General features: G+C 40.6%; 1 protein-coding gene across 1 annotated transcript in view; it reads right to left on the bottom strand.

The window, feature by feature from the left end:
• The window catches only part of LOC124770136 (cilia- and flagella-associated protein 43), a 216,912-nt gene extending 201,922 nt beyond the window's left edge, over positions 1 to 14,990 (bottom strand). Inside the window, exons 1-6 of the mRNA XM_047249188.1 lie at positions 14,922 to 14,990; positions 14,555 to 14,785; positions 14,312 to 14,466; positions 8,141 to 8,369; positions 7,638 to 7,847; positions 1,857 to 2,051 (exon numbers count right to left, since the gene is read on the bottom strand). Of these exons, the coding sequence (XP_047105144.1) occupies positions 1,857 to 2,051; positions 7,638 to 7,847; positions 8,141 to 8,369; positions 14,312 to 14,466; positions 14,555 to 14,785; positions 14,922 to 14,990 (1,089 nt within the window). The remainder of the gene's footprint in view (positions 1 to 1,856; positions 2,052 to 7,637; positions 7,848 to 8,140; positions 8,370 to 14,311; positions 14,467 to 14,554; positions 14,786 to 14,921) is intronic.
• Between the last annotated feature and the right edge of the window lie 7,952 nt (positions 14,991 to 22,942).

Raw genomic sequence — 22,942 nt, forward strand, 5'->3', positions numbered from 1 at the left:
TGAATCAGCAGTTCTTAAAGAAAGCGTTTTTTGGAGGTACGTGGATGATACTTTTGTAGTGTGGTCCCATGGAGGAGAGAACTCCATTCATGAGAACATTGAATTTACTATGGAATTAGAGAAAAGTGATTGTTTCCCATTCCTGGATGTTTTGGTTAGAGAGAAGAGTGATGGTTCTCTTGGAGTTGCTGTTTACCATAAGCCCACTCACACTGATTTGTACTTGCACTCTTCAAGTTGCCATCACCCATTCCAGTTGCCATCACCCATTCCAAGCCATGAGTGTGCTAAAAACCTTGTACACAGTATGTATACAATGTCAGATGCAGATAGTTTACTAAAGAGCTTGCACATTCAAGGACAGTGTTCAGAGATAATGGATACTCAAACCAGGAAATTAGAACTGGGGGGGGGGGGGGGGGGGACAGATAAAGAGGAGAACGTGCCAGCAAAATCCCTAGCTTTCCTTTCCTTTGTTGGAAATATTTTGTTAAAAATAGCAAGAATCCTTAGGAATTTTTGGGTGAAAATAATTTTCTGCCCACCATCTAAGATTTCAGACCTGCTGGGGTCAATGAAGGATAATTTGTTACTACAGAGGGTGGGAATTTACAAAACACTTTGCCAGCGGGGTATGGCCTATATAGGACAAATAACATGCACAGTGGAAGAATGTTGTACAGAACATACATGTTGCACTCACCTTATGCAACCCAGCAAGTCTGCAGTTGCAGAACATTGTATCTCCAATGGACATTCAATGGAGTATGCCGAAACATTCATTTTGGCCACAGCAAAATGTTTTTGGGAGTCCAAATAAAAAAATCCATTAAATTATGCGGTGCTGCAAATTTAATGAACTGTGACAGTGGCTATCAGCTGAATAAGCCATGGAATCCTGTTATCTCTGAGATATATTCCTGATGAAGATGCCAGAATACTCTATAAATTGTGGGGAGCAGCAACAGTGAAGACAGCTGAACTTGCAGTACCACCAGCAAGGGTGCTGCTGCTGAGTGGTGTGGTCCTTCTGTCACCATGACATTGAAGCTTGCATGGCAATACTATCAGGGTGCTATATAAGATGGTGTTGAGAACATCTTCATCAGTCCTCAATGCCTCATCTGAAAATGACTGACAGGTGTCCAGTTGAAGTATCATGGAGTGAAGTTCATGACGGCTGGCTGTAATCCCAAAATCTTTTCTAACATTTAATTCACAAGGAAAATTTTAATTTTCACATGTTGATTAATGTTACAACTATAAATGTACTGATATACATATCCTGCAATCTGAGTCATTCCACATCATTTTGATAAAAGAGTCATTGAAATAACATATAGCTCATGTAATGAACATCTTTTATTATGTTGCTGGTCTTTTCTTTTCTCTTCTCTTGGAATCTAGCAAAAAGTCTGACACAACTGTAATTCATCATCTTGGTTATTCCTGATATATCTGTTTGTATTCTCATCTAGTCTAGTAATTCTCATAATGCACCTAGGAATAGCTCACTGTTCACTCCTCAGTTTTTGAATGGTTTTCATAATGAGACTCCACATCTTAGTATCATAGTTAAAAACTGGTAATGCACACTAACTAAACTGATTTTCTGTAGTATACATACTACACTATGGTATGAAAATCATCCAAGACGTAGATGTCTCACACATATTTTTTAAATTTGTTCGAAAAATACTGATCATTATCAATTCAACGGAATAGATACATGGAACACAACTCTGTTACCATCTGTCTTCAAACAATTTTTAGACTTAGACTTTCTTATGAGTTGTAGGCAATGGTTAAAGTAGGTGTGCAAATAATATAAATCATCACAATAATTGACTTGTTACCATACATGCTGGCTTTGGAATGTCACGTTTAATTATGTGCTCCCATAGTAGTTCAAGCACACCATCCATCATATCCACCAAAGCCCTCTCACGAAAGTCATCTGCCAATTCAGCTAAACGGCGTGCTTCTTCTTCAGCAGCAAGTTTGTCCAGTATCTCTTGCTCACTAGGTGAAATATATGGTTTTGCTTTCACCTGTAAATAAATACTTCTTTTATCATGGATGTTACAGAAAAACTCACAGTACATTAGAAGTTTCTACTTGTTTATCTGCTATAATTTTACACAAATTTTTTAAATACAATTTTATGTTAATGACAATAATTGCATCAGGACTGTAAAGAAACATGTATTCTTTCTGTTATAGAGGTAAGTGTCTGTTATGTACAATACAGCTGAGATAGCCCATACTTCAGACAATGCCATATTTCATTTGTTGGGCCATAGACATGATGTTGGTGTTCAACAGCATACAGCAATAATGACTTTTCAGACAATTTAGGAGATAGAGAAAAAAATTCTTTTAGCTGCTTACAACAACATGATAGTAGTCATTGGTAAAAAACAAGAACTTATTGTTCAGAAGCAATTTGTAGCAAACTCAAATTTTAGTGATGAATGCCCCAAGAATCCTAAAATCAGTGTGTATGAGGTAGTGCCTTGTGCTAACATACTGTTGCTATGTTCAGTCATTTCTTTGCTGTGGGATTCTGTGCTGGGGTCAAATATACCAAACACTAAAGCAATTTTGTACCCACAGAGAAAGAATGCAAGGAAATATTTTAAAAATTGGGTATCCTCACTGTGCCAATTGAGTTCATTTATCAATCTGTTGCACACATCAGTAAAAACATTAAAAGATGTGCCTTTAATAGCTCTATACAAAATCATGATACAGGAGCTAGTTTGGACACATATTTGCCAAGGGAAATCAAACAAAAAGCTCTGAACAGCATTTCCTATCATGGATTGAAATTTTACAGTAATTTGCTAAAGGAAATAAAAAGAGGTAACTGAAATACATCTATTTAAAATGGGAGCCAAAGCATACCTCATAAAAATTGAATGTTACACAACTGTGATACAGATTTCACATTAGGGGTTCATAATTTAAAATATTTTTAGGTACAACATCTCACTCATCATGAGGAGAAGCTGGATTAGTTTTTCTGACAGGCAGTAGGGAAGACATGGAGAGAGAGCCATGGCCCCCAGTCGTGGCAAATGTATGAGTTTGTTTGCGGGGAAAAGAGTAAAAGAACAGTGCATAATTATTTTTATGTTGTTCAAGCTGTACAAAAGTAAGAGAAGTGAAGTTATTTGGAGAGACTGATCTCAGATATCCCCATGCACTGTTTACTGAACCTGATAAATCCAAGCTGTCAGTAACAGAAGCAAGGTACTTGTTACCTACATGCACTTGTTACCTATTTCTCACATGTTTTTAGAGCTATTTGTTCATCTTCTGTTCTGACCCCACCTGTCTCTGTCTTCACTACATCACATTTTTATTTTGTGCCTGATGTAATTATCTTTTTTTCATAATAAAGCTGCTTAGATTTCTGGATTACCTGCTTCAATATTTTGCAGCATTTTTTGTAATGCATTACAACGCTGCCATCAAAACTGTTCCTAGATAATACACACAGTTTCCATTTTCTCCCACATGATACCTTTAATCCTACCTTTAATCCTTGTGTAATCCATGGTTTATTTCTAGACTTCCATTTAATTTGAGTTACCTTTAGGGGAAAACAACTTTCAAATGAGGAAGTAGCATTATTAATGAATGCTTCTGAAGCAGGAACATGCAGGTATTGCCACTTACATGACAGTCGTGCAGCAAGCCAACTTTACTGTTGCACCCATGCACTTTGTTCAGGATGTAGGCTATGGTGATGATATGGTAATGGGACTTGATAAGTACACTTGCCAAAAATGTATTTATTCTGCTAAATGACTAAGTGAACCTGTGAAAAAAATGAGATCAGATTGCAATGTCCATTAACCAGCAATCATGATAACTGTGTTTGCATAACAGTTCCTAAAATATCGATCCCGGAGAGTGTACACTCCTTGGTGACGAGTGCACTGTCTGTTTGCATGAGCATAGGAGAACAATGGATGCATGTCTTGAATTAAATGTAACTTTTTCCTCACGATTGCAGACACACCATGTGTTTTATGACTCCAACATAGTGAAGGCAGAAACAAATGAAGAGCACCAAACAAACTTCCATTAAGTGTCTGTGGTGAGCTTTCACCAAGCTCAACCCACATGGTCCACAGATTGAAATTATAGACCCTCGAAAAATGCATCTGTACTGTACAGTGGCACAGTTTCCAGTGCTTTGATTTTCCTGCTGACCTGCATCCATGCGTGCCACATGGTGCCACAATTTTGCCTATCAGCAGGTATGCAAGCTGATGAATATCTGACACAGCTAACTACAGCCAGTCATTAGTGCTCTGGTCCACTCGTGCACGTTTGCAGCATGGCTGCCACACTTTGGCAGTATAGTAAACCTCTATCCATTTCATGTCTTTGAGCAACATCTGAAATTTCTGAATGTTTGACTTATTTATTACCCTCCTGTAATCAGATTTAATAGATTTTATATCCTGACAGTTTTTAACATTTAACATAAGATGGTGCATTACATGATCAGATAGCCCATTTACTATTGGTTTTGTGATATAACTTTTCTCCCAAGATTTGTAGACAAAGATATTATCAACAGCAGTCTCAGAGCATTTTAATACCCTAGTTGCAAAGTTCACAGTAGGGATTAAACTGAATGACAGTGTTACTGATAGCAGTAGTTGTTCACTTACAGAGCTTTTCAATAAATCCACATCAAAACCACTAGCAACACCATTTCCTTGTTTTTTACTGCGAGACTGGAGGCCTAGGGGGGGGGGGGGGGGATAGTAACAAAATGTGCCATATCCCTGCAGGCTGTTATCAGGGCATTATTTATGTTTTTCCTTATAGTTAGTATTTTAACAATTTTGTGCTCTTTAACAACACTTGTCTCATGAAATTTTAGTATGGGCACAAAAGACCTTGCTGTAGGACACCCACATTAACATGTCATCATCCCCATCTTCATCAATGTCTTGAAACAGACACAAATTATCCTGTGAAATCATACTTACAATGCATTAAGAATCAGTATTATGTGAATAATCTTGCTTCTCATTTATTGCTCCCATACGGACCACGGAGACAAAAACAGAGTAATGGCACCAGGTGCAAAAGCATTTACTTAGTCACTGATCCTGGGCTCATTATGGTTGGAATGGGAAGAAATCATAACATGTGATAATGCTTTAAGTAACCTCTGCCATGTACTTCACAGTGGTTGGAGAGTATGTATGTATATGTAGATATTTCCTAGTGTTTTATAAGCAGTTCTGATTTATTTTTAATTTGTCATTTGCATGGGGTGTACTCTGTCCCACATGGTCATTTACTTCTTTGACATGTATTGTGTTTTTGAAAGTAAAATACTTAATGACAATGGTTCAGCTGACTCCATAGCACAGCTAATTCAACCATTTGCAGGGGGTTAAGTAGACCACTTACAACTATCTTACAGTTTGTCCTCTGCTACTATTAATATTTAGATGAGGCCTTTAATAATTCTTTAATACATTTATTACTGAGTGCTCAGCACAATGATGTGTTGAAAGAAAACATTAAAAACCGGCTCACTTATGCTAATGTTATCCTACCGTCATCGTCGGCTGATACTCGTATCCGAGTTTTCATTTCTCTCCTGAGATTTCCTTTGTCACGGTTCAGGCGTGGAAGTGTCGTTGATGGCTTAGCAATCCAATCCTAGCATGGAACAGGCGGCCACAGACATTACAGCTGATGGAAGGTGGAGGACGTGGCTGAGCCTGGAGGAGTTTACGTCTCCGGCATTTGTCATCCTCCATTCTTCGACGTTCCAGCTCAAAGTTTTGAAGAGCATTTGAGGTAACTGAGCGCCATGGACTTCGGTCCTCTGCTATTGTAGACCAGTTACTCGGATCGATGTTCAAGTTTTTCAGATTTTTCTTGTACTGATCCTTATAATGTTTGAGAGGGGGCACCTCGTGACCTTTTACCTGTGCTCACTTCGCTGTACAGCATTTGGCGTGGAAGTCTGTCATTTTTCATCCGCTGGACATGTACGACCCATCTGAGTTGATGCACAATGATAAGAGCTTCCATGTTATACATTTTTGCTTTCTGAAGAACAGCCGTGTTGGATATGAAGTCATCCCATTTCAGGTTCATGATATATCTTAGCTTCTGTTGGTTGAAGCGTTCTAGTTTCTTCAGTTCACAGCGATATAACGTCCAGGTTTTGCAACCACATAGCAGGGTGGAAATGACTACAGCTTTGTACACCATCAGTTTGGTGTACAGTGTTAGGTCTTTATTCAGGAAGACACGCTTTGTAAGACGTCCAAATGCTACATGGGCAGCACGTAATCTATTCTCCACATCTTTTCCAGATGAGCAGTTAGATGACAGTATGCTTCCCAGGTAGAGGAAATGGTCCACTTGTTCCAAGGGTGTATCATAAATGGATATGCTGAATTCAGGAACGGAGGAGCCAGGAGTTGGCTGCGCCATCACCTTTGTCTTTGGAATATTGATGGAGAGACCAAATCGTTCGTACGCCCTGCTGAAGGAATCAACTGACAGCTGCAACTCTGCAGGTGAATGAGCTGGAGAAGCATTGTCATCAGCATACTGCAGCTCTGTCACACGAGTGGTACTGGTGAACTTTTATGAATGGAGTCTGGACTGGTTGAATAATCCTCCATCAAACCTGTACTTTAGTTCTATTCCTGCATTGTTTACAGTTGTCTCATAAAGCATAGCTGCCAGATACAATGCAGATAATGTTGGTGCAAGAACGCATCCTTGTTTAAGCCCACTTGTTATTGGGAATTCACCAGTCGTTTCATTCTGGCAGAGGACCTGTCCAGTCACATCATCGTGGAGAGCTTCAATCAGGTCAACAAAATGTTCAGGGCAGCCAAACCATTTTAAGACCATCCACATGGCTTCTCTGGGAACTGTATCAAAGGCCTTTTCTAGATCATAGAAAACAAATAGTAAAGGCTTTTGCTGTTCTCTGCACTTCTCCTGTAGTTGTCGTGCACAGAAAATCATGTCAATTGTCCCTCTTGAAAGTCGAAACCCGTATTGAGACTCAGGTAGTATAGTCTCTGAAAGTGTCTGGAGGCGATTTAAAAGGATTCTTGCAAAAATTTTGCCAGTGACAGAGAGTAGAGATATTCCCCGGTAGTTACCACAGACGCTGCTGTTGCCCTTCTTGAAGATGGTGACAGTTGTGGAGTTCTTCAAGTCAGCTGGTACCTTGCGGGTTTCCCACATTAATAGAAGGAGTGAGAAGAGTCTAGTTATTAGAGGCAAGCTGCCACCCTCAATAAGCTCCATCGGGATGGAGGGTGCTGTGGGACCATATGGTGCTACCATATCAGAGAGTTTTACATTATACACTCTGCTGCATTCTGGTAGTAGTATTAATTCTCTACAGCACATAAAAACACATTTTCCTTTTTTGTCCCTATAAACATGTTGATGAAGATAAAAATAAGAGTCTCACAATATAAATATACAAAAGTGATTCGTACAAAACTGATGAAATTGTTTTTCACAAGAATAAATATTTCCCTTCTATTATTCATCTATTCTACTTCCTAATATGCAACAGTATATCAAAACAATATGTGAAATTATGTAGTTAATGTTACCTCATTGTCTTCTACAGTGATAATTGTTTCAGGTTTCTCTTTAGGTGTCCATGCAGGATCAATTATTATCTTTTCTTTATTATTCAACTCAGACAAAATGTACCGGAGACGTTTGTTTCTTTCCCAAACCACATTCATTTCTTTTTCTTTTAAAGAAACCATTGCATTAAATTTTTTATTGAAATAATGTCTTAAATCAATTTTCACTTTCTGAAAAATAAATAAAATGCAGGGAAAAATTTTTCACAGGTTACAGTACATGAATGATAGACATATTTGTCAAACTTAAGAATGTTACAGAAACTGGTGGGATTATCAAAAATTGATTTTGTTCTGTTCTGCAATAGAAAACATGCACCTCTCTCTCTCTCTCTCTCTCTCTCTCTCTCTCTCTGTGTCTCTCTCTCTCTCTCACACACACACTCTAACTTAGCTTTAGTCTCTTTTGCATTACTGCTACAGTATTATCAATAAAAATAATAGAATAATTCTGAATGATTTACGTGGAGAAATACAGTTTCTTCTTGCATCTGGAGGTATGAAGAAGTTTCAAACTGTGATCCAAGATAAGGTGAGAGTTCAACATATTTGTGGCTGGAGGAGCCACTGAAAACATGAGGTTCTTCAACAATTTCTGGCTCCTCTTTTTCGTCCTCTGCCTCCAACATAGCTTCCCGAATTTTTTCACTGGCAGTTTGGTCAGTTATCACCTTTGTACCTAATTTGTGTTTGCTGTAATTTTTAGGAAGATATATAAGACTTCAGTACTGTTGGAAAAGTGGGTCATAAATAAAAAATTCTTGGGGGATATAATAACAGTCACTGCATCTGTAGGAAGTAGACAATCCAATGAAATTTTATTACCACATTAAATTACAATTTTCCAAACAGACTACTTGTTAGCTATTTCCTCATGTATAAAAGAGAACTAAATAAAATTATGTGTGCTTAACATTGCACATTGAACTCTCTTATGACAAACTCTGTGAATAAAGGTGTTTGTACTTTTAAGTCGTCAGAATTAAATTGTTAGCACCAATCGATTTCTTTCATTTTCATAAATGTTCGTACACTTCAGTAATGCAGCATTTTGTTTTTGTTTAAAGTGTGAGCTGTGACTTATTTCTGTATAAACTTGTGTACAATAAACATGTACAGTAAAGTTGTTTTGTAATTACATGTTGTGTCCATAATTCACTGAAATTCACCTCTTACCCATCAGGTCATGGACCCAGGTTATGTAATTGGCAAGGTGACATTTTGTAGACAAGATAAGACCAAAAATTCACAAGTTGAATAGTGCAGAAGTAATTAATTCATTTAACCAAGGAATATGATGGAATGATAAACTTGATGCTACAGACCACTTGAGCACCACAACTGCTGCATACACCTACCTCCGCCACACCAAAGCAGCTCATGAAAACCTCTGCAACCACTGCTCCGAGCACACAGCACAACTACACATCACACAGCAACAGCTGTCATCAGACCAGCAACAATGAGAGCCACCCACTCAAGATGCTGCAAGGCCTTCAGAACCACAGGTCAGTCCAGTGCCTCAACTTCTGGTGATGATGCTGCCGTGAGCGGGCTGCACGAGATCAGTGACATTGCTCTTGCGAGCAGGTCGAGTGTAAACAGTGATATCGCCTCCATGAGTGGATCGTGTGCCATGAAGTGCAGTAGCACTAGCGATTGTATTGTACACAGTATTAATACAAGCCCCGGGTCCACCTGTCCAACGCCGGCCCCACCTTCTCGCTCCTCACAAAGTAAAGGCGGCCAAGGCCACAATCGAGGAACTGTTATGCAAGGGCTCCATTGGGCCATCAGACAGTGCGTCGGCCTCACCAATTACTATGAGAATGAAAAAAGATAAAACGTGGCACCAGTGTGGGGACTACTGGGGACTATAGACATTTGAATGCATGTGCCATCATTGATAGTTACCCCATGTGTAATGTTCAGGATTTCTCCTAGGACCTGGCTGGTGTCACAATCTTTAGTATGACTGACTGCAAAAGAGCTTTTTCATAGATCCCAATGGCCACATCACAAATAGGGAAATAATTACACGGTTTCACCTACTCGATTTCCTCTTTGTGCACTATGCAGCTCAGGCTTTGAAGTGGTTCATTGACAGTTTGTTTTTTACCATGTCCTTTTGCTATTGTTGTTTGGGCGATATAATTACCTTCTCACAAACAGCTCAAGATCATGAGAAACACCTCCAAGCAGTATTTGACAACCTGCGGAGCTTAGTGTTGTGGTCAATGAGGACAAATGCCAACTATGGCAAAAATATGTTACATTTGTAGGCCAGCTCCTCGACGCTTTGGGCATCCTTCCCGCCCCGGAAAAGATAGACCAAATCCGTAACCTATCCATAACCTACCCAATGGACTATCAAGAGTTGCATCATTTTTAGGGGTATTTAATTTTTACTGAAAACACCTCCCCCATGCTGCAGAAATACTTCTTCCGCTCACAGAGTCACTCCACAGCAAGAACAAATTATGCAAACATAAGTTCACTTGGTCTTCTGATATGCAAGCAGCTTTCGAAAACATCAAAACCAAAGCTCAGTCAGACCACCACCCTGGCACTCCTATCACCAGATGCCCATATGGTAGTAACGGCCAATGCCAGTGAACAGGTGACTGGGATGGTGTTACAACAGGAAGTCTCCAGTGCAACCCGACTCCTATGATTTTTGTCACAGAAACTTACTGACTCCCAGGAAATGTGGTCAACCTTCAACCACGAGCATTTGGCGATATATGAGGTGGTTCGTTACTTCTGAAGACATTGAGGGCTGACTGATTACTGTCTACACAGACCACTGCCCTCTTGGTGACGCTATTAAAACCCACCAGTCAATATCTCCCCTCAACAATTCCATCACCTGGACTTGATTTCACAATATACTTTGGATGTCTGTGATATATACGGGGAGCAGAAAACATGGTGGCTTACTACCTCTCATGACTTGCCTCCACATCAGCACACTTTGACTTTGACCAACTAGTGGAGGCAAAAGCAACTGACACTGACCTTCAGAACCTGCTATCTGGACACAATGGGCCTCCAGTTCAAGCGGTGCACCATCACAGGCACAACCAAACTAGTTTGGTGCAACGTATCCCATGGCAGGCAATGGCCAGTTGTCCCACAGAACTTCAGATAGACAGTTTTTGACCTCCTCCACAACTTGTCTCACCCCAGAGTACACCCAACACTGGAACTCATAATGGAACATTTTGTTTGGACTAATATTAAACGAGACTGTACTGTGTGGATGACAGCCTGCATCCAATGCCAACGTCCCAAGACAGGATATCATGCCCAACTGCCCTTCGGGAAACTCCCCATCTTGAAGGGCCATTTCCAACATGTCTACATAGACATGGCAGGGCTACATACAGATTCAAACAGATTCAATTACATCATGTCAGCCATAGACAGGACAACTCAATGGGTGGAGGCCACCCCTCTGACTGATATCTTGGCTGACACCATCACCCAAGCTTACATCACACTATGGATTGCACGCTTTGGCTGCCCAGAGTCCCTGACAACTGACCAAGGCCAGCAGTTCAAGTCGGCCCTGTTCTCTGAGCTCTGCTACCTCTGTGGATGCCTACCATCCTCAATCCAACGGACTTTTGTAACGGTGGCACTGCTCCCTCAAGACAGCACTTGTATGCCACGACCAGGAGTGGATAGAGGCCCTTCCCTAGGTGCTGCTGGGCGTATGAGCTGCCCACAGAGAAGATCTGGTTGCCTTGCTAGCAGAGGTGCTCCATGGGGAACCGATCACACTCCCATCAGAGTTCATATCACAAACCATTGACCCCGTGGAAGTCAACCTGCCGGATCAAGTAAAATGTGTCAGGGACCACATCCACCAAGTCCACATCCCACCACCATCCCACCATGCCAACCCAACCATCTTTGTGCGCAAGGACCTCTAAGCATGTACACACGTTATGCTCAGGAATGATGTCATCAAACCCACCCTTCAACCTGCCAACAGTGGTTCGCCTAAAACCGGTGTGGACTTTAGTGGACACACCCAGATTCCTCCACCAGCCTCAGCTCCAGGCCCCTGAAGCCAATTTACAATCGTCATAGACCTGCAAGATCAACTCCCAGAAGAGATTTCCGTAACTCTGCAGGATTCACTGCTCATGGTTATAGCCAAATCTGACAATAGACAGTTCACCTACAGCACAATCTTGAGGTCATTAGAGCACTCCATGCTCCTTCTGCCTACAATCGACACAGCGGGTCTGAAATACACTCTTTCTTCAGAGGGCTACCAGTTTGTGTCAGCCCCAGAGCACTTCATGATGATGACTGATACCCCGGACTCTGCTGCCAGTGGACTGACGGCCTCACTGGACAATGCACCACCATCCAACAACAGCTTTACGAACACCACCACTGCCCCATTGGCACCGCCACTGATGTCACAGACCAGCCACCCGTTACGGCTGCCCAGGCACCTGGAAGACTACACTCTGTGGGGATGTAGAATCACTCACTCTATCCCCAAATAATATCACTGCCCTACAGCAGCAAGAACAACTGTATCTTTGCCAGATCAGTTCTCTGTTGTATGCATTCTATGTTATATCCATTGTGTATATGCTGTGAGAATAAAAGTATTCATAGTAAGTGATGGGAGTGTGAGTGATCATTTATCATTTAATTACCATGCCCACTCCCCACTACCTATGAAGTAATAAATACTCCACTCTACCCAGACATAAAATTGTGTTTTACCAATGAAGCTTATCTGGCTCTCCTGTGGTCAGTACTTGAGTATCATTTATCTGTAAAACTCAGCAAAGAAGGTCTATATGAGAGCATCTGTGTAGTAGGCAATATGTTTCACTTAAAGTTTCAAGAATTCAAAACCAGAACAGATGTTGGCATGAGTGACATAAAAGTAGATATCTTAGGTGTTGCGAAACAATTCAAATCACTTAAGAAAGGCAAGTCTTCCAGTCCAGATGGTATACCAATCAGGTTCCTCTCAGAGTATGCTGACACAATAGCACCTTTCTTAGCAATCATATACAACCGCTCACTTGACAAAAGGTCTGTTCCTAAAGAATGGAAAGTAGCACAGGTCACACCAATATTCAAGAAAGGAAATAGGAGTAACCCATTGAATTACAGAGCCATATCACTGACCTCAATTTGCAGTAAGATTTTGGAGCACATACTGCACTCAAACACTATGAATCATCTTGAAGAAAATGACTTATTGATACATAACCAGCACAGATTCAGAAAATATCATTCTTGTGCAACACACCTAGCTCTTTATTCCCACAAAGTAATGAGTGCTGTTGACAAGGTATCTGTGATCGATTCCATATTCCTAGATTTCCAGAAGGCTTTTGATACCATTCCTCACAAGTGACTATTAATCAAATTGCATGCACATGGAGTATCGTCTCAGTTGTGTGACTAGATTCATGATTTCCTCTCAGAGAGGTTACAGTACATAGTGATAGATGGTAAATCATCGAGTAGAACAGAAGTGATATCTGGCGTTCTGCAAGGTAGTGTCATAGGCCCTTTGCTGTTCCTGATTTACATAAATGATCTAGGTGATAATCTGAGCAGCCTCCTTAGATTGTCTGCAGATGATGCTGAAATTTACCATCTAGGAAAATCATCAGGTGAACTAAATGATCTACAGAGAATTTCTGTATGGTGCAAAAAGTGACAAAAAGCACTAAACACGGAAAAGTGTGACACCATTCACTTGGATACTAAAAGAAATCCGATAAATTTTGGGTATACAATAATTCGCACATATCTAAGGGCTGTCAATTCGACTAAATGCCTAGGAATTACAATTACGAGCAACTTAAATTGGAAAGACCACATAGATAATATTGTGGGGAAGGTGAAACAAAGACTGCACTTTGTTGGCAGAACACTTAGAAGGTGCAACAAACCCACTAAAAAGACAGCCTACATTACATTTGTCTGTCCTCTGCTTGAATATTTCTGCGTGATATGAAATCCTTATTAGGTAGAATTGATGGAGGACATCGAAAAAGTGCAAAGAAGGGCAGCTCATTTTGTGTTATTGCATGATATGGGTGAGAGTGTCATTGATATGATACGCTAGATGGGATGGCAGTAACTGAAACAAAATCGGTTTTCTTTGCAGCGAGATCTATTTATGAAATTTCAATCACCAACTTTCTCTTCCAAATGCTTTAATATTTTGTTGACACCCACCTACATAGGGAGAAATGATCATCACAATAAAATAAGAGAAATCAGAGCTCGAATGGAAAGATTTAGGTGTACCTTTTTCCCATGTGCCATTCATGAGTGGAATGGTAGAGAAGTAGTATAAACCCTCTGCCAGGCACATGAGTGTGAATTTCAGAGTAGCGATGTAGATATAGAAGCAATCTTCACAGAATGTTCTAAAATTGTACTAATGTACTTATCATTAATATGAAAAAAAAAGACAGCTCAGGTTGTGTGTAAAGTGTATATGCAATAGCTTCTCTCACAAAAAGTCTGTGAATGGAATCAAAAGAAATAAGCGACTGTGATATGTCTTATTCTGTGCAGTCATATACCATGCAACAGGTTGTAGAATATAAACATATATTAAACATTTCATGACATACCTATCACTTTTCGGAATCCATGGCTCCAAACACTCCCCTTTTGCAATATGAGATACAACTGCCTTATGATCCAAAAGCTTTCTCAGTTGTTGTTCATATCTTTTATTAGCAGGCAGCAGAGCATAATTCTCCACTTCAAACTCACCCAAAAATGCCTACATAAATAGTATATAACATTACTGAATAACTTTCATCAATATCAGGCTTTCAAAATAAGCTTTTAAAAAAGTAATACCTGCATACCTTGATATGTTTACGCTTGATCTCTAATTTATCCCACGTTTCTCTTTTTATAAGCTGGCACAAATTGTCTTGGGCCTTACAGAGAGACTCCAAGTGTTGTTTTGTTCTGATAAGTTTATGTTTTGCTTCCTCTGTTCTTTGTTTTCTTAAATTTAGATCAAGATCGAAACATCTGATGGGTAGCTGTTCTTCTGGTGGGTTAGCGTAATTTTTTTGTAGCAGTGAAACCACCTATGAAAGAGCAAAGTCATAGAATTCTGTAAACATTTTTAACTCATGCAGATAGACTATATATAGCCAAGTCAATAATGATGCACTGTTTTGTTTCAGTGTGTGTCAACAGCTAACCATAAGGAATTATTAATACTGAGACAATGCACATACTGAGAATCATTTGTTGCTGCTTTTCTGTGAAATAGATCTTGAGTAGGCCCATCCACGTTTCTTTCAACTGTGTAGAATGATATAGGATCAATTTAATTAAGATTAGAACAATGCGAGAAAAGGAAAGTTGCTACTCACCATATAGTGGAGATGCTGAGCCGCGATAAGCAAAATAAAGAGATTCACACAATCATAGCTTTCGGCCATTAAGGCCTTTGTCAGCAGTAGACACACATACACACATGCACACACACACTCACACAAGCGCAGCTTGCACACACATCTGCAGTCTCAGAGAGCTGAAACTACACTGCGATCAGCAGCACCAGTGCATGATGGGAGTGGCGGCTGGGTGGGGGTAAGGAGGAGGCTGGGGCAGGGAAGGGGAGTGGTGGACAGTGAAGTGTTGCAGTTTAGACAGAGGGTAGGAGAGAAGGTGCAGAGGGGGGAGGGGGTAAGGAGTGGAAAGGAGAGAAATAAAAATAAAAATAAAAACAAAAGAAATTAAAAGACTGGGTGTGGCGGTGAAATTACGGCTGTGCAGTGCTGGAATGGAAGCAGGGAGGGGGCTAGATGGGTGAGGACAGTGACTATGAAGGTTCTGAGGCATCAATGGATCACCAATTTAGTATTGGAGGGAAGTGTGGAGATTAAAAATCATAGTGAGGGGCTAAGAGATAAATACACTACGCAGATTCAGAAGGATTAGTTACTCGGAGATGAAAAAGCTTGTACAGGATAGAGCAGCATGGAGAGCTGTATCAAACCAGTCTCTGGACTGAAGACCACAACAACAACATCTGGTTTTGGGGATGGGTGAACTGTTTTACCAGTTCCATGGCACTCCAACAAACATTACACATACAGAAAAAGCATCCTAAAATCATTAAAGCAGACAATCAAGGAAACCACAGAAACATAATTTCTGTATCCTATGCAAAATGTGAATATATCAATTTGCTTCTTCTGCCATCTCACATAAACACTGATTTGGGAGGTCTTCCCTTTCTTCAAAAAATTCTGTATTATGGCAGGTTGTGATCCTGTGAGAAGCACAAAAAGATAAATCATTATCTATAGTGTTGCTGGACTGGTTGCATATAATTCCTCTTCACCCATACCAATCAAATTTATCAGTGGTTTTAGGGCCTACAGTGTCAAATCACTGAACAGAGACATATTCGAATGTGAAGACTATCTGCCTGATACTTTCACTGATCTGCCATTGCCAGCTAAATCTTACCAAACAACTGATTTGCCACCCTCATACAATAAACAATAATCTACCTTTGAACTGGACTTTAAGCAAAATGAAAAGATAAGTAAACAAAAATTTTTGTACTACAGTTTCACTTCTTTGTTATTTTGCATGTGACAAGAATTTCCTAAAATGATGATTTATTAGCCTAAAATCTACTTTTCTAGGCATTCCTGGCACAGAACAAGAACGAAAATGGTCGAAAACAAATATGTCACCAGTTGTTGTGGTTGTTGTGGTCTTCAGTCCTGAACTGGTTTGATGCAGCTCTCCATGCTACTCTATCCCGTGCAAGCTTCTTCATCTCCCAGTACCTACTGCAACCTACATCCTTCTGTATCTGTTTAGTGTATTCATCTCTTGGTCTCCCTCTACGATTCTTACCCTCCATGCTGCCCTCCAATACCAAATTGGTGATACCTTGATGCCTCAGAACATGTCCTACCAATCGATCCCTTCTCCTAGTCAAGTTGTGCCACAAAATTCTCTTCTCCCCAATCCCATTCAATACCTCCTCATTAGTTATATGATCTACCCATCTAATCTTCAGCATTCGTCTGTAGCACCACATTTCGAAAGCTTCTATTCTCTTCTTGTCCAAACTAGTTATCGTCCATGTTTCACTTCCATACAAATACTTCCAGAAACGACTTGCTGACACTTAAATCTATACGTGATGTTAACAAATTTCTCTTCTTCAGAAACTGTTTCCTTGCGATTGCCAGTCTACATTTTATATCCTCTCTACTTCGACCATCATCAGTTATTTTGCTCCCCAAATAGCAAAACTCCTTTACTACTGTACGAGTCTCATTTCCTAATCTAATTCCTTCAGCATCATCCGACTTAATTCGACTACATTCCATTATCCTCGTTTTGCTTTTGTTGATGTTCATCTTGTATCCTCCTTTCAAGACACTATCCATTCTGTTCAACTGCTCTTCTAAGTCCTTTGTTGTCTCTGATAGAATTACAATGTCATCAGCGAACCTCAAAGTTTTTATTTCTTCTCCATCGATTTTAATACCTACTCTGAATTTTTCTTTTGTTTCCTTCACTGCTTGCTCAATATACAGATTGAATAACATCAGGGACAGGCTACAACCCTGTCTCACTCCCTTCCCAACCACTGCTTCCCTTTCATGTCCCTCGACTCTTATAACTGCCATGTGGTTTCTGTACAAATTGTATTTTACCCCTGCCACCTTCAGAATTTGAAAGAGAGTATTCGATTCAACATTGTCAAAAGCTTTCTCTAAGTCTACAAATGCTAGAAATGTAGATTTGCCTTTCCTAGCTTCTAAGATACGTCGTAGGGTCAGTATTGCCTCACGTGTTCCAATATTTCTATGGAATCCAAACTGATCTTCCCCAAGGTTGGCTTCTACCAGCTTTTCCATTCGTCTGTAAAGAATTCATGTTAGTATTTTGCATCAGTGACTTATTAAACTGATTGTTCTTGAAGTCTGAGGGTATTTCGCCTGTCTCATACATCTTGCTCACCAGATGGTAGAGTTTTGTCAGGACTGGCTCTCCCAAGGCCGTCAGTAGTTCTGATGGACTGTTGTCTACTCCCAGGGTCTTGTTTCGACTCAGGTCTTTAAGTGCTCTATCAAACTCTTCACGCAGTATAGTATCTTCCATTTCATCTTCATCTAGATCCTCTTCCATTTCCATAATATTGTTCTCAAGTACATCGCCCTCGTATAGAGCCTCTATATACTCCTTCCACCTTTCTGCTTTCCCTTCTTTGCTTAGAACTGGGTTTCCATCTGAGCGCTAGATATTCATACAAGTGGTTCTCTTTTCTCCAAAGGTCTCTTTAATTTTCCTGTAGGCAGTATCTACAGGGTGTTTCAAAAATGACCGGTATATTTGAAACGGCAATAAAAACTAAACGAGCAGCGATAGAAATACACCGTTTGTTGCAATATGCTTGGGACAACAGTACATTTTCAGGCAGACAAACTTTCTAAATTACAGTAGTTACAATTTTCAACAACAGATGGCGCTGCAACTGATGTGAAAGATATAGAAGACAACGCAGTCTGTGGGTGCGCCATTCTGTATGTCGTCTTTCTGCTGTAAGCGTGTGCTGTTCACAACGTGCAAGTGTGCTGTAGACAACATGGTTTATTCCTTAGAACAGAGGATTTTTCTGGTGTTGGAATTCCACCATCTAGAACACAGTGTTGTTGCAACAAGACGAAGTTTTCAACGGAGGTTTAATGTAACCAAAGGACCGAAAAGCGATACAATAAAGGATCTGTTTGAAAAATTTCAACGGACTGGGAACGTGACGGATGAACGTGCTGGAAAGGTAGGGCGACCGCGTACGGCAACCACAGAGGGCAACGCGCAGCTAGTGCAGCAGGTGATCCAACAGCGGCCTTGGGTTTCCGTTCGCCGTGTTGCAGCTGCGGTCCAAATGATGCCAACGTCCACGTATCGTCTCATGCGCCAGAGTTTACACCTCTACCCATACAAAATTCAAACGCGGCAACCCCTCAGCGCCGCTACCAATGCTGCACAAGAGACATTTGCTAACGATATAGTGCACAGGATTGACGACGGCGATATGCATGTGGGCAGCATTTGGTTTACTGACGAAGCTTATTTTTACCTGGACGGCTTCGTCAATAAACAGAACTGGCGCATATGGGGAACCGAAAAGCCCCATGTTGCAGTCCCATCGTCCCTGCATCCTCAAAAAGTACTGGTCTGGGCCGCCATTTCTTCCAAAGGAATCATTGGCCCATTTTTCAGATCCGAAACGATTACTGCATCACGCTATCTGGACATTCTTCATGAATTTGTGGCAGTACAAACTGCCTTAGATGACACTGCGAACACCTCGTGGTTTATGCAAGATGGTGCCCGGCCACATCGCACGGCCTACGTCTTTAATTTCCTGAATGAATATTTCGATGATCGTGTGATTGCTTTGGGCTATCCGAAACATACAGGAGGCAGCGTGGATTGGCCTCCCTATTCGCCAGACATGAAACCCTGTGACTTCTTTCTGTGGGGACACTTGAAAGACCAGGTGTACCACAGAATCCAGAAACAATTGAACAGCTGAAGCAGTACATCTCATCTGTATGTGAAGCCATTCCGCCAGACACGTTGTCAAAGGTTTCGGGTAATTTCATTCAGAGACTATGCCATATTATTGCTACGCGTGGTGGATATGTGGAAAATATCGTACTATAGAGTTTCCCAGACCGCAGTGCCATCTGTTGTTGAAAATTGTAACTACTGTAATTTCGAAAGTTTGTCTGCCTGAAAATGTACTGTTGTCCCAAGCATATTGCAACAAACGGTGTATTTCTATCACTGCTCGTTTAGTTTTTAATGCCGTTTCAAATATACCGGTCATTTTTGAAACACCTTGTATCTTGCCCCTAGTGAGATAAGCCTCTACATCCTTACATTTGTGCTCTAGCCATCCCTGTTTAGCCATTTTTCACTTCCTGTCAATCTAATTTTTGAGACGTTTGTATTACTTTTTGCTTGCTTCATTTACTGCATTTTTATATTTTCTTCTTTCATCAATTAAATTCAATATTTCTTCTGTTACCCAAGGATTTCCACTAGCCCTCGTCTTTTTACCTACTTCATTCTCTGCTGCCTTCACTACTTCATCTCTCAAAGCTACCCATTCTTCTTGTACTGTATTTCTTTCCCCCATTCCTTTTAATTGTTCCCTTATGCTCTCCCTCAAAATCAGTACAACCTCTGGTTCAGTCAGTTTATCCAGGTCGCATCTCCTTAAATTCCCACCTTTTTGCAGTTTCTTCAGTTTTAATCTACAGTTCATAACCAATAGATTTTGGTCAGAGTCCACATCTGCCCCTGGAAATGTCTTACAATTTAAAACCTGGTTCCTAAATCTCTGTCGTACCATTATACAGGGTGATTCAAAAATAATACCACAACTTTAGGAATTTAAAACTCTGCAACGACAAAAGGCAGAGCTAAGCACTATCTGTCGGCGAATTAAGGGAGCTATAAAGTTTCATTTAGTTGTACATTTGTTCGCTTGAGGCGCTGTTGACTAGGCGTCACCGTCAGTTGATGCTAAGATGGCGACCGCTCAACAGAAACCTTTTTGTGTTATTGAGTACGGCAGAAGTGAATCGACGACAGTTGTTCAGTGTGCATTTCGAACGAAGTATGGTGTTAAACCTCCTGATAGGTGGTGTATTAAACGTTGGTATAAACAGTTTACAGAGAATGGGTGTTTGTGCAAAGGGAAAAGTTCTGGACGGCCGAGAACGAGTGATGAAAATGTAGCACGCATCCAGCAAGCATTTGTTCACAGCCCAGGAAAATCGACACGCAGAGCTAGAAGAGAGCTGCAAATTCCACAATCAACTGTATGGAGAGTCCTACGAAAAAGGTTAGTTATGAAACCTTATCGTCTGAAATTGGTTCAAGCACTGTCTGCAGCTGATAAGATTAAATGAATCGATTTCTGTGATTTTATCCTTGCTCAAATGGAAACAGATGAATCTCTTGTTTCAAAGATTGTGTTTAGTGATGAAGCAACTTTCCACACTAACGGGGGGAAAGTCAACCGTCACAATGTCTGTATATGGGGCACTGAGAATCCACGGGAAACAACTCAGTATGAACGTGACTTGCCTAAGGTGAACGTTTTCTGTGCCATTTAAGCCAATAAAGTTTTTGGTCCCTTTTTCTTCGAAGGTGCTACTGTAACTGGACTACAGTATCTGGAGATGTTAGAGAATTGGCTGTTCCCTCAGCTCGAACAAGAAGCACAACAATTCATATTTCAGCAGGATGTAGCTCGTGACAGAGCACTTCATCACTGGCCTCCAAGAAGCCCTGATCTTCCCCCCTGCGATTTTTTCTTATGGGGGTATGTTAAGGATATGGTGTTTCGGCCACCTCTCCCAGCCACCATTGATGATTTGAAACGAGAAATAACAGCAGCTATCCAAATTGTTACGCCTGATATGCTACAGAGAGTGTGGAACGAGTTGGAGTATCGGGTTGATATTGCTCGTGTGTCTGGAGGGGGCCATATTGAACATGTCTGAACTTGTTTTTGAGTGAAAAAAAACCTTTTTAAATACTCTATGTAATGATGTATAACAGAAGCTTATATTATGTTTCTTTCATTAAATACACATTTTTAAAGTTGTGGTATTCTTTTTGAATCACCCTGTATAATCTATCTGAAACCTGTCAGTGTCTCCACACTTCTTCCATGTATACAACCTTCTTTTATGATTCTTGAACCAAGTATTAGCTATGATTAAGTTGTGCTCTGTGCAAAATTCTACCGGGTGGCTTCCTCTTTCATTTCTTAGCCCCAATCCATATTCACCTACTATGTTTCCTTCTCTCCCTTTTCCTACTACCGAATTTCAGTCACCCATGACTATTAAATTTTAGTCTCCCTTCACTATCTGAATAATTTCTTTTATTTCATCATACATTTCTTCAATTTCTGCATCATCTGCAGAGCTAGTTGGCATATAAACTTGTACTACTGTAGTAGGCATGGGCTTTGTGTCTATCTTGGCCACAATAAGGCGTTCACTATGCTGTTTGTAGTAGTTTACCCGCACTCCTATTTTTTTATTCCTTATTAAACCAACTCCTGCATTACCCCCCCCCCCCCCCCATTTGATTTTGTATTTATAACCCTGTATTCGCCTGACCAAAAGTCTTGTTCCTCCTGCCACCGAATTTCACTAATTCCTACTATATCTAACTTTAACCTATCCATTTCCCTTTTTAAATTTTCTAACCTACTTGCTGGATTAAGGGATTTGACATTCCATGCTCCGATCTGTAGAACACCAGTTTTCTTTCTCCTGATAACGACATCCTCCTGAGTAGTCCCCGCCCGGAGATCTGAATGGGGGACTATTTTACCTCCAGATTATTTTACCCAAGAGGGCGCCATCATCTCTTAACCATACAGTAAAGCTGCATGCCCTCGGGAAAAAATTACGGCTGTAGTTTTCCCTTGCTTTTAGCCATTTGCAGTACCAGCACAGCAAGGCCATTTTGGTTAGTGTTACAAGGCCAGATCAGTCAATCATCCAGACTGTTGCCCCTGAAACTACTGAAAAGGCTACTGCCCCTCTTCAGGAACCACATGTTTGTCTGTCCTCTCAACAGATACCCCTCCAATATGGTTGCACCTATGGTATGGCCATCTGTATCGCTGGGGCACACAAGCCTCCCCACCAGTGACAAGGTCCATGGTTCTTGGGGGGGGTTACCCAGATCCAGATGGAATCCCAACTTGGTTTTACAAAGAGTACTCCACGGCATTGGCCCCATGCTTAACTTGAATTTATCAAGAATCTCTCACCCAGTGCAAAGTCCCAAGCAAGTGGAAAAAATTGCAGGTATATAAGAAGAGTAAAAGAACAGACCTGGAAAATTACAGACCAAAATCCTCAAAATCAGTCTGCTGCAGAATTCTTGAATATATTTTGAGTTTCAATACAACAAATTTCTTTGAGAACAAAAACCTCCTGCCCATGAATCAGCACAGTTTTAGGAAGGATCATTCATGCAAAACTCAGCTTGGACTTTTCTTACACTACATACTGAGAACTATGGATGCAGGGCAACAGACACTTTCTATATTTCTAGAATTGCAATAAGCATTTGACATGGTGACCCTTTGAAGAGTGCTAATGAAGGTACAAGCACTTGGAATAGGTTCCCAGATATGTAAGTGGATCAAAGATTTGCTA

This window comes from Schistocerca piceifrons, chromosome 1, assembly GCF_021461385.2.
Source record: "Schistocerca piceifrons isolate TAMUIC-IGC-003096 chromosome 1, iqSchPice1.1, whole genome shotgun sequence".
NCBI classification, from domain to species: Eukaryota; Metazoa; Arthropoda; class Insecta; order Orthoptera; family Acrididae; genus Schistocerca; species Schistocerca piceifrons.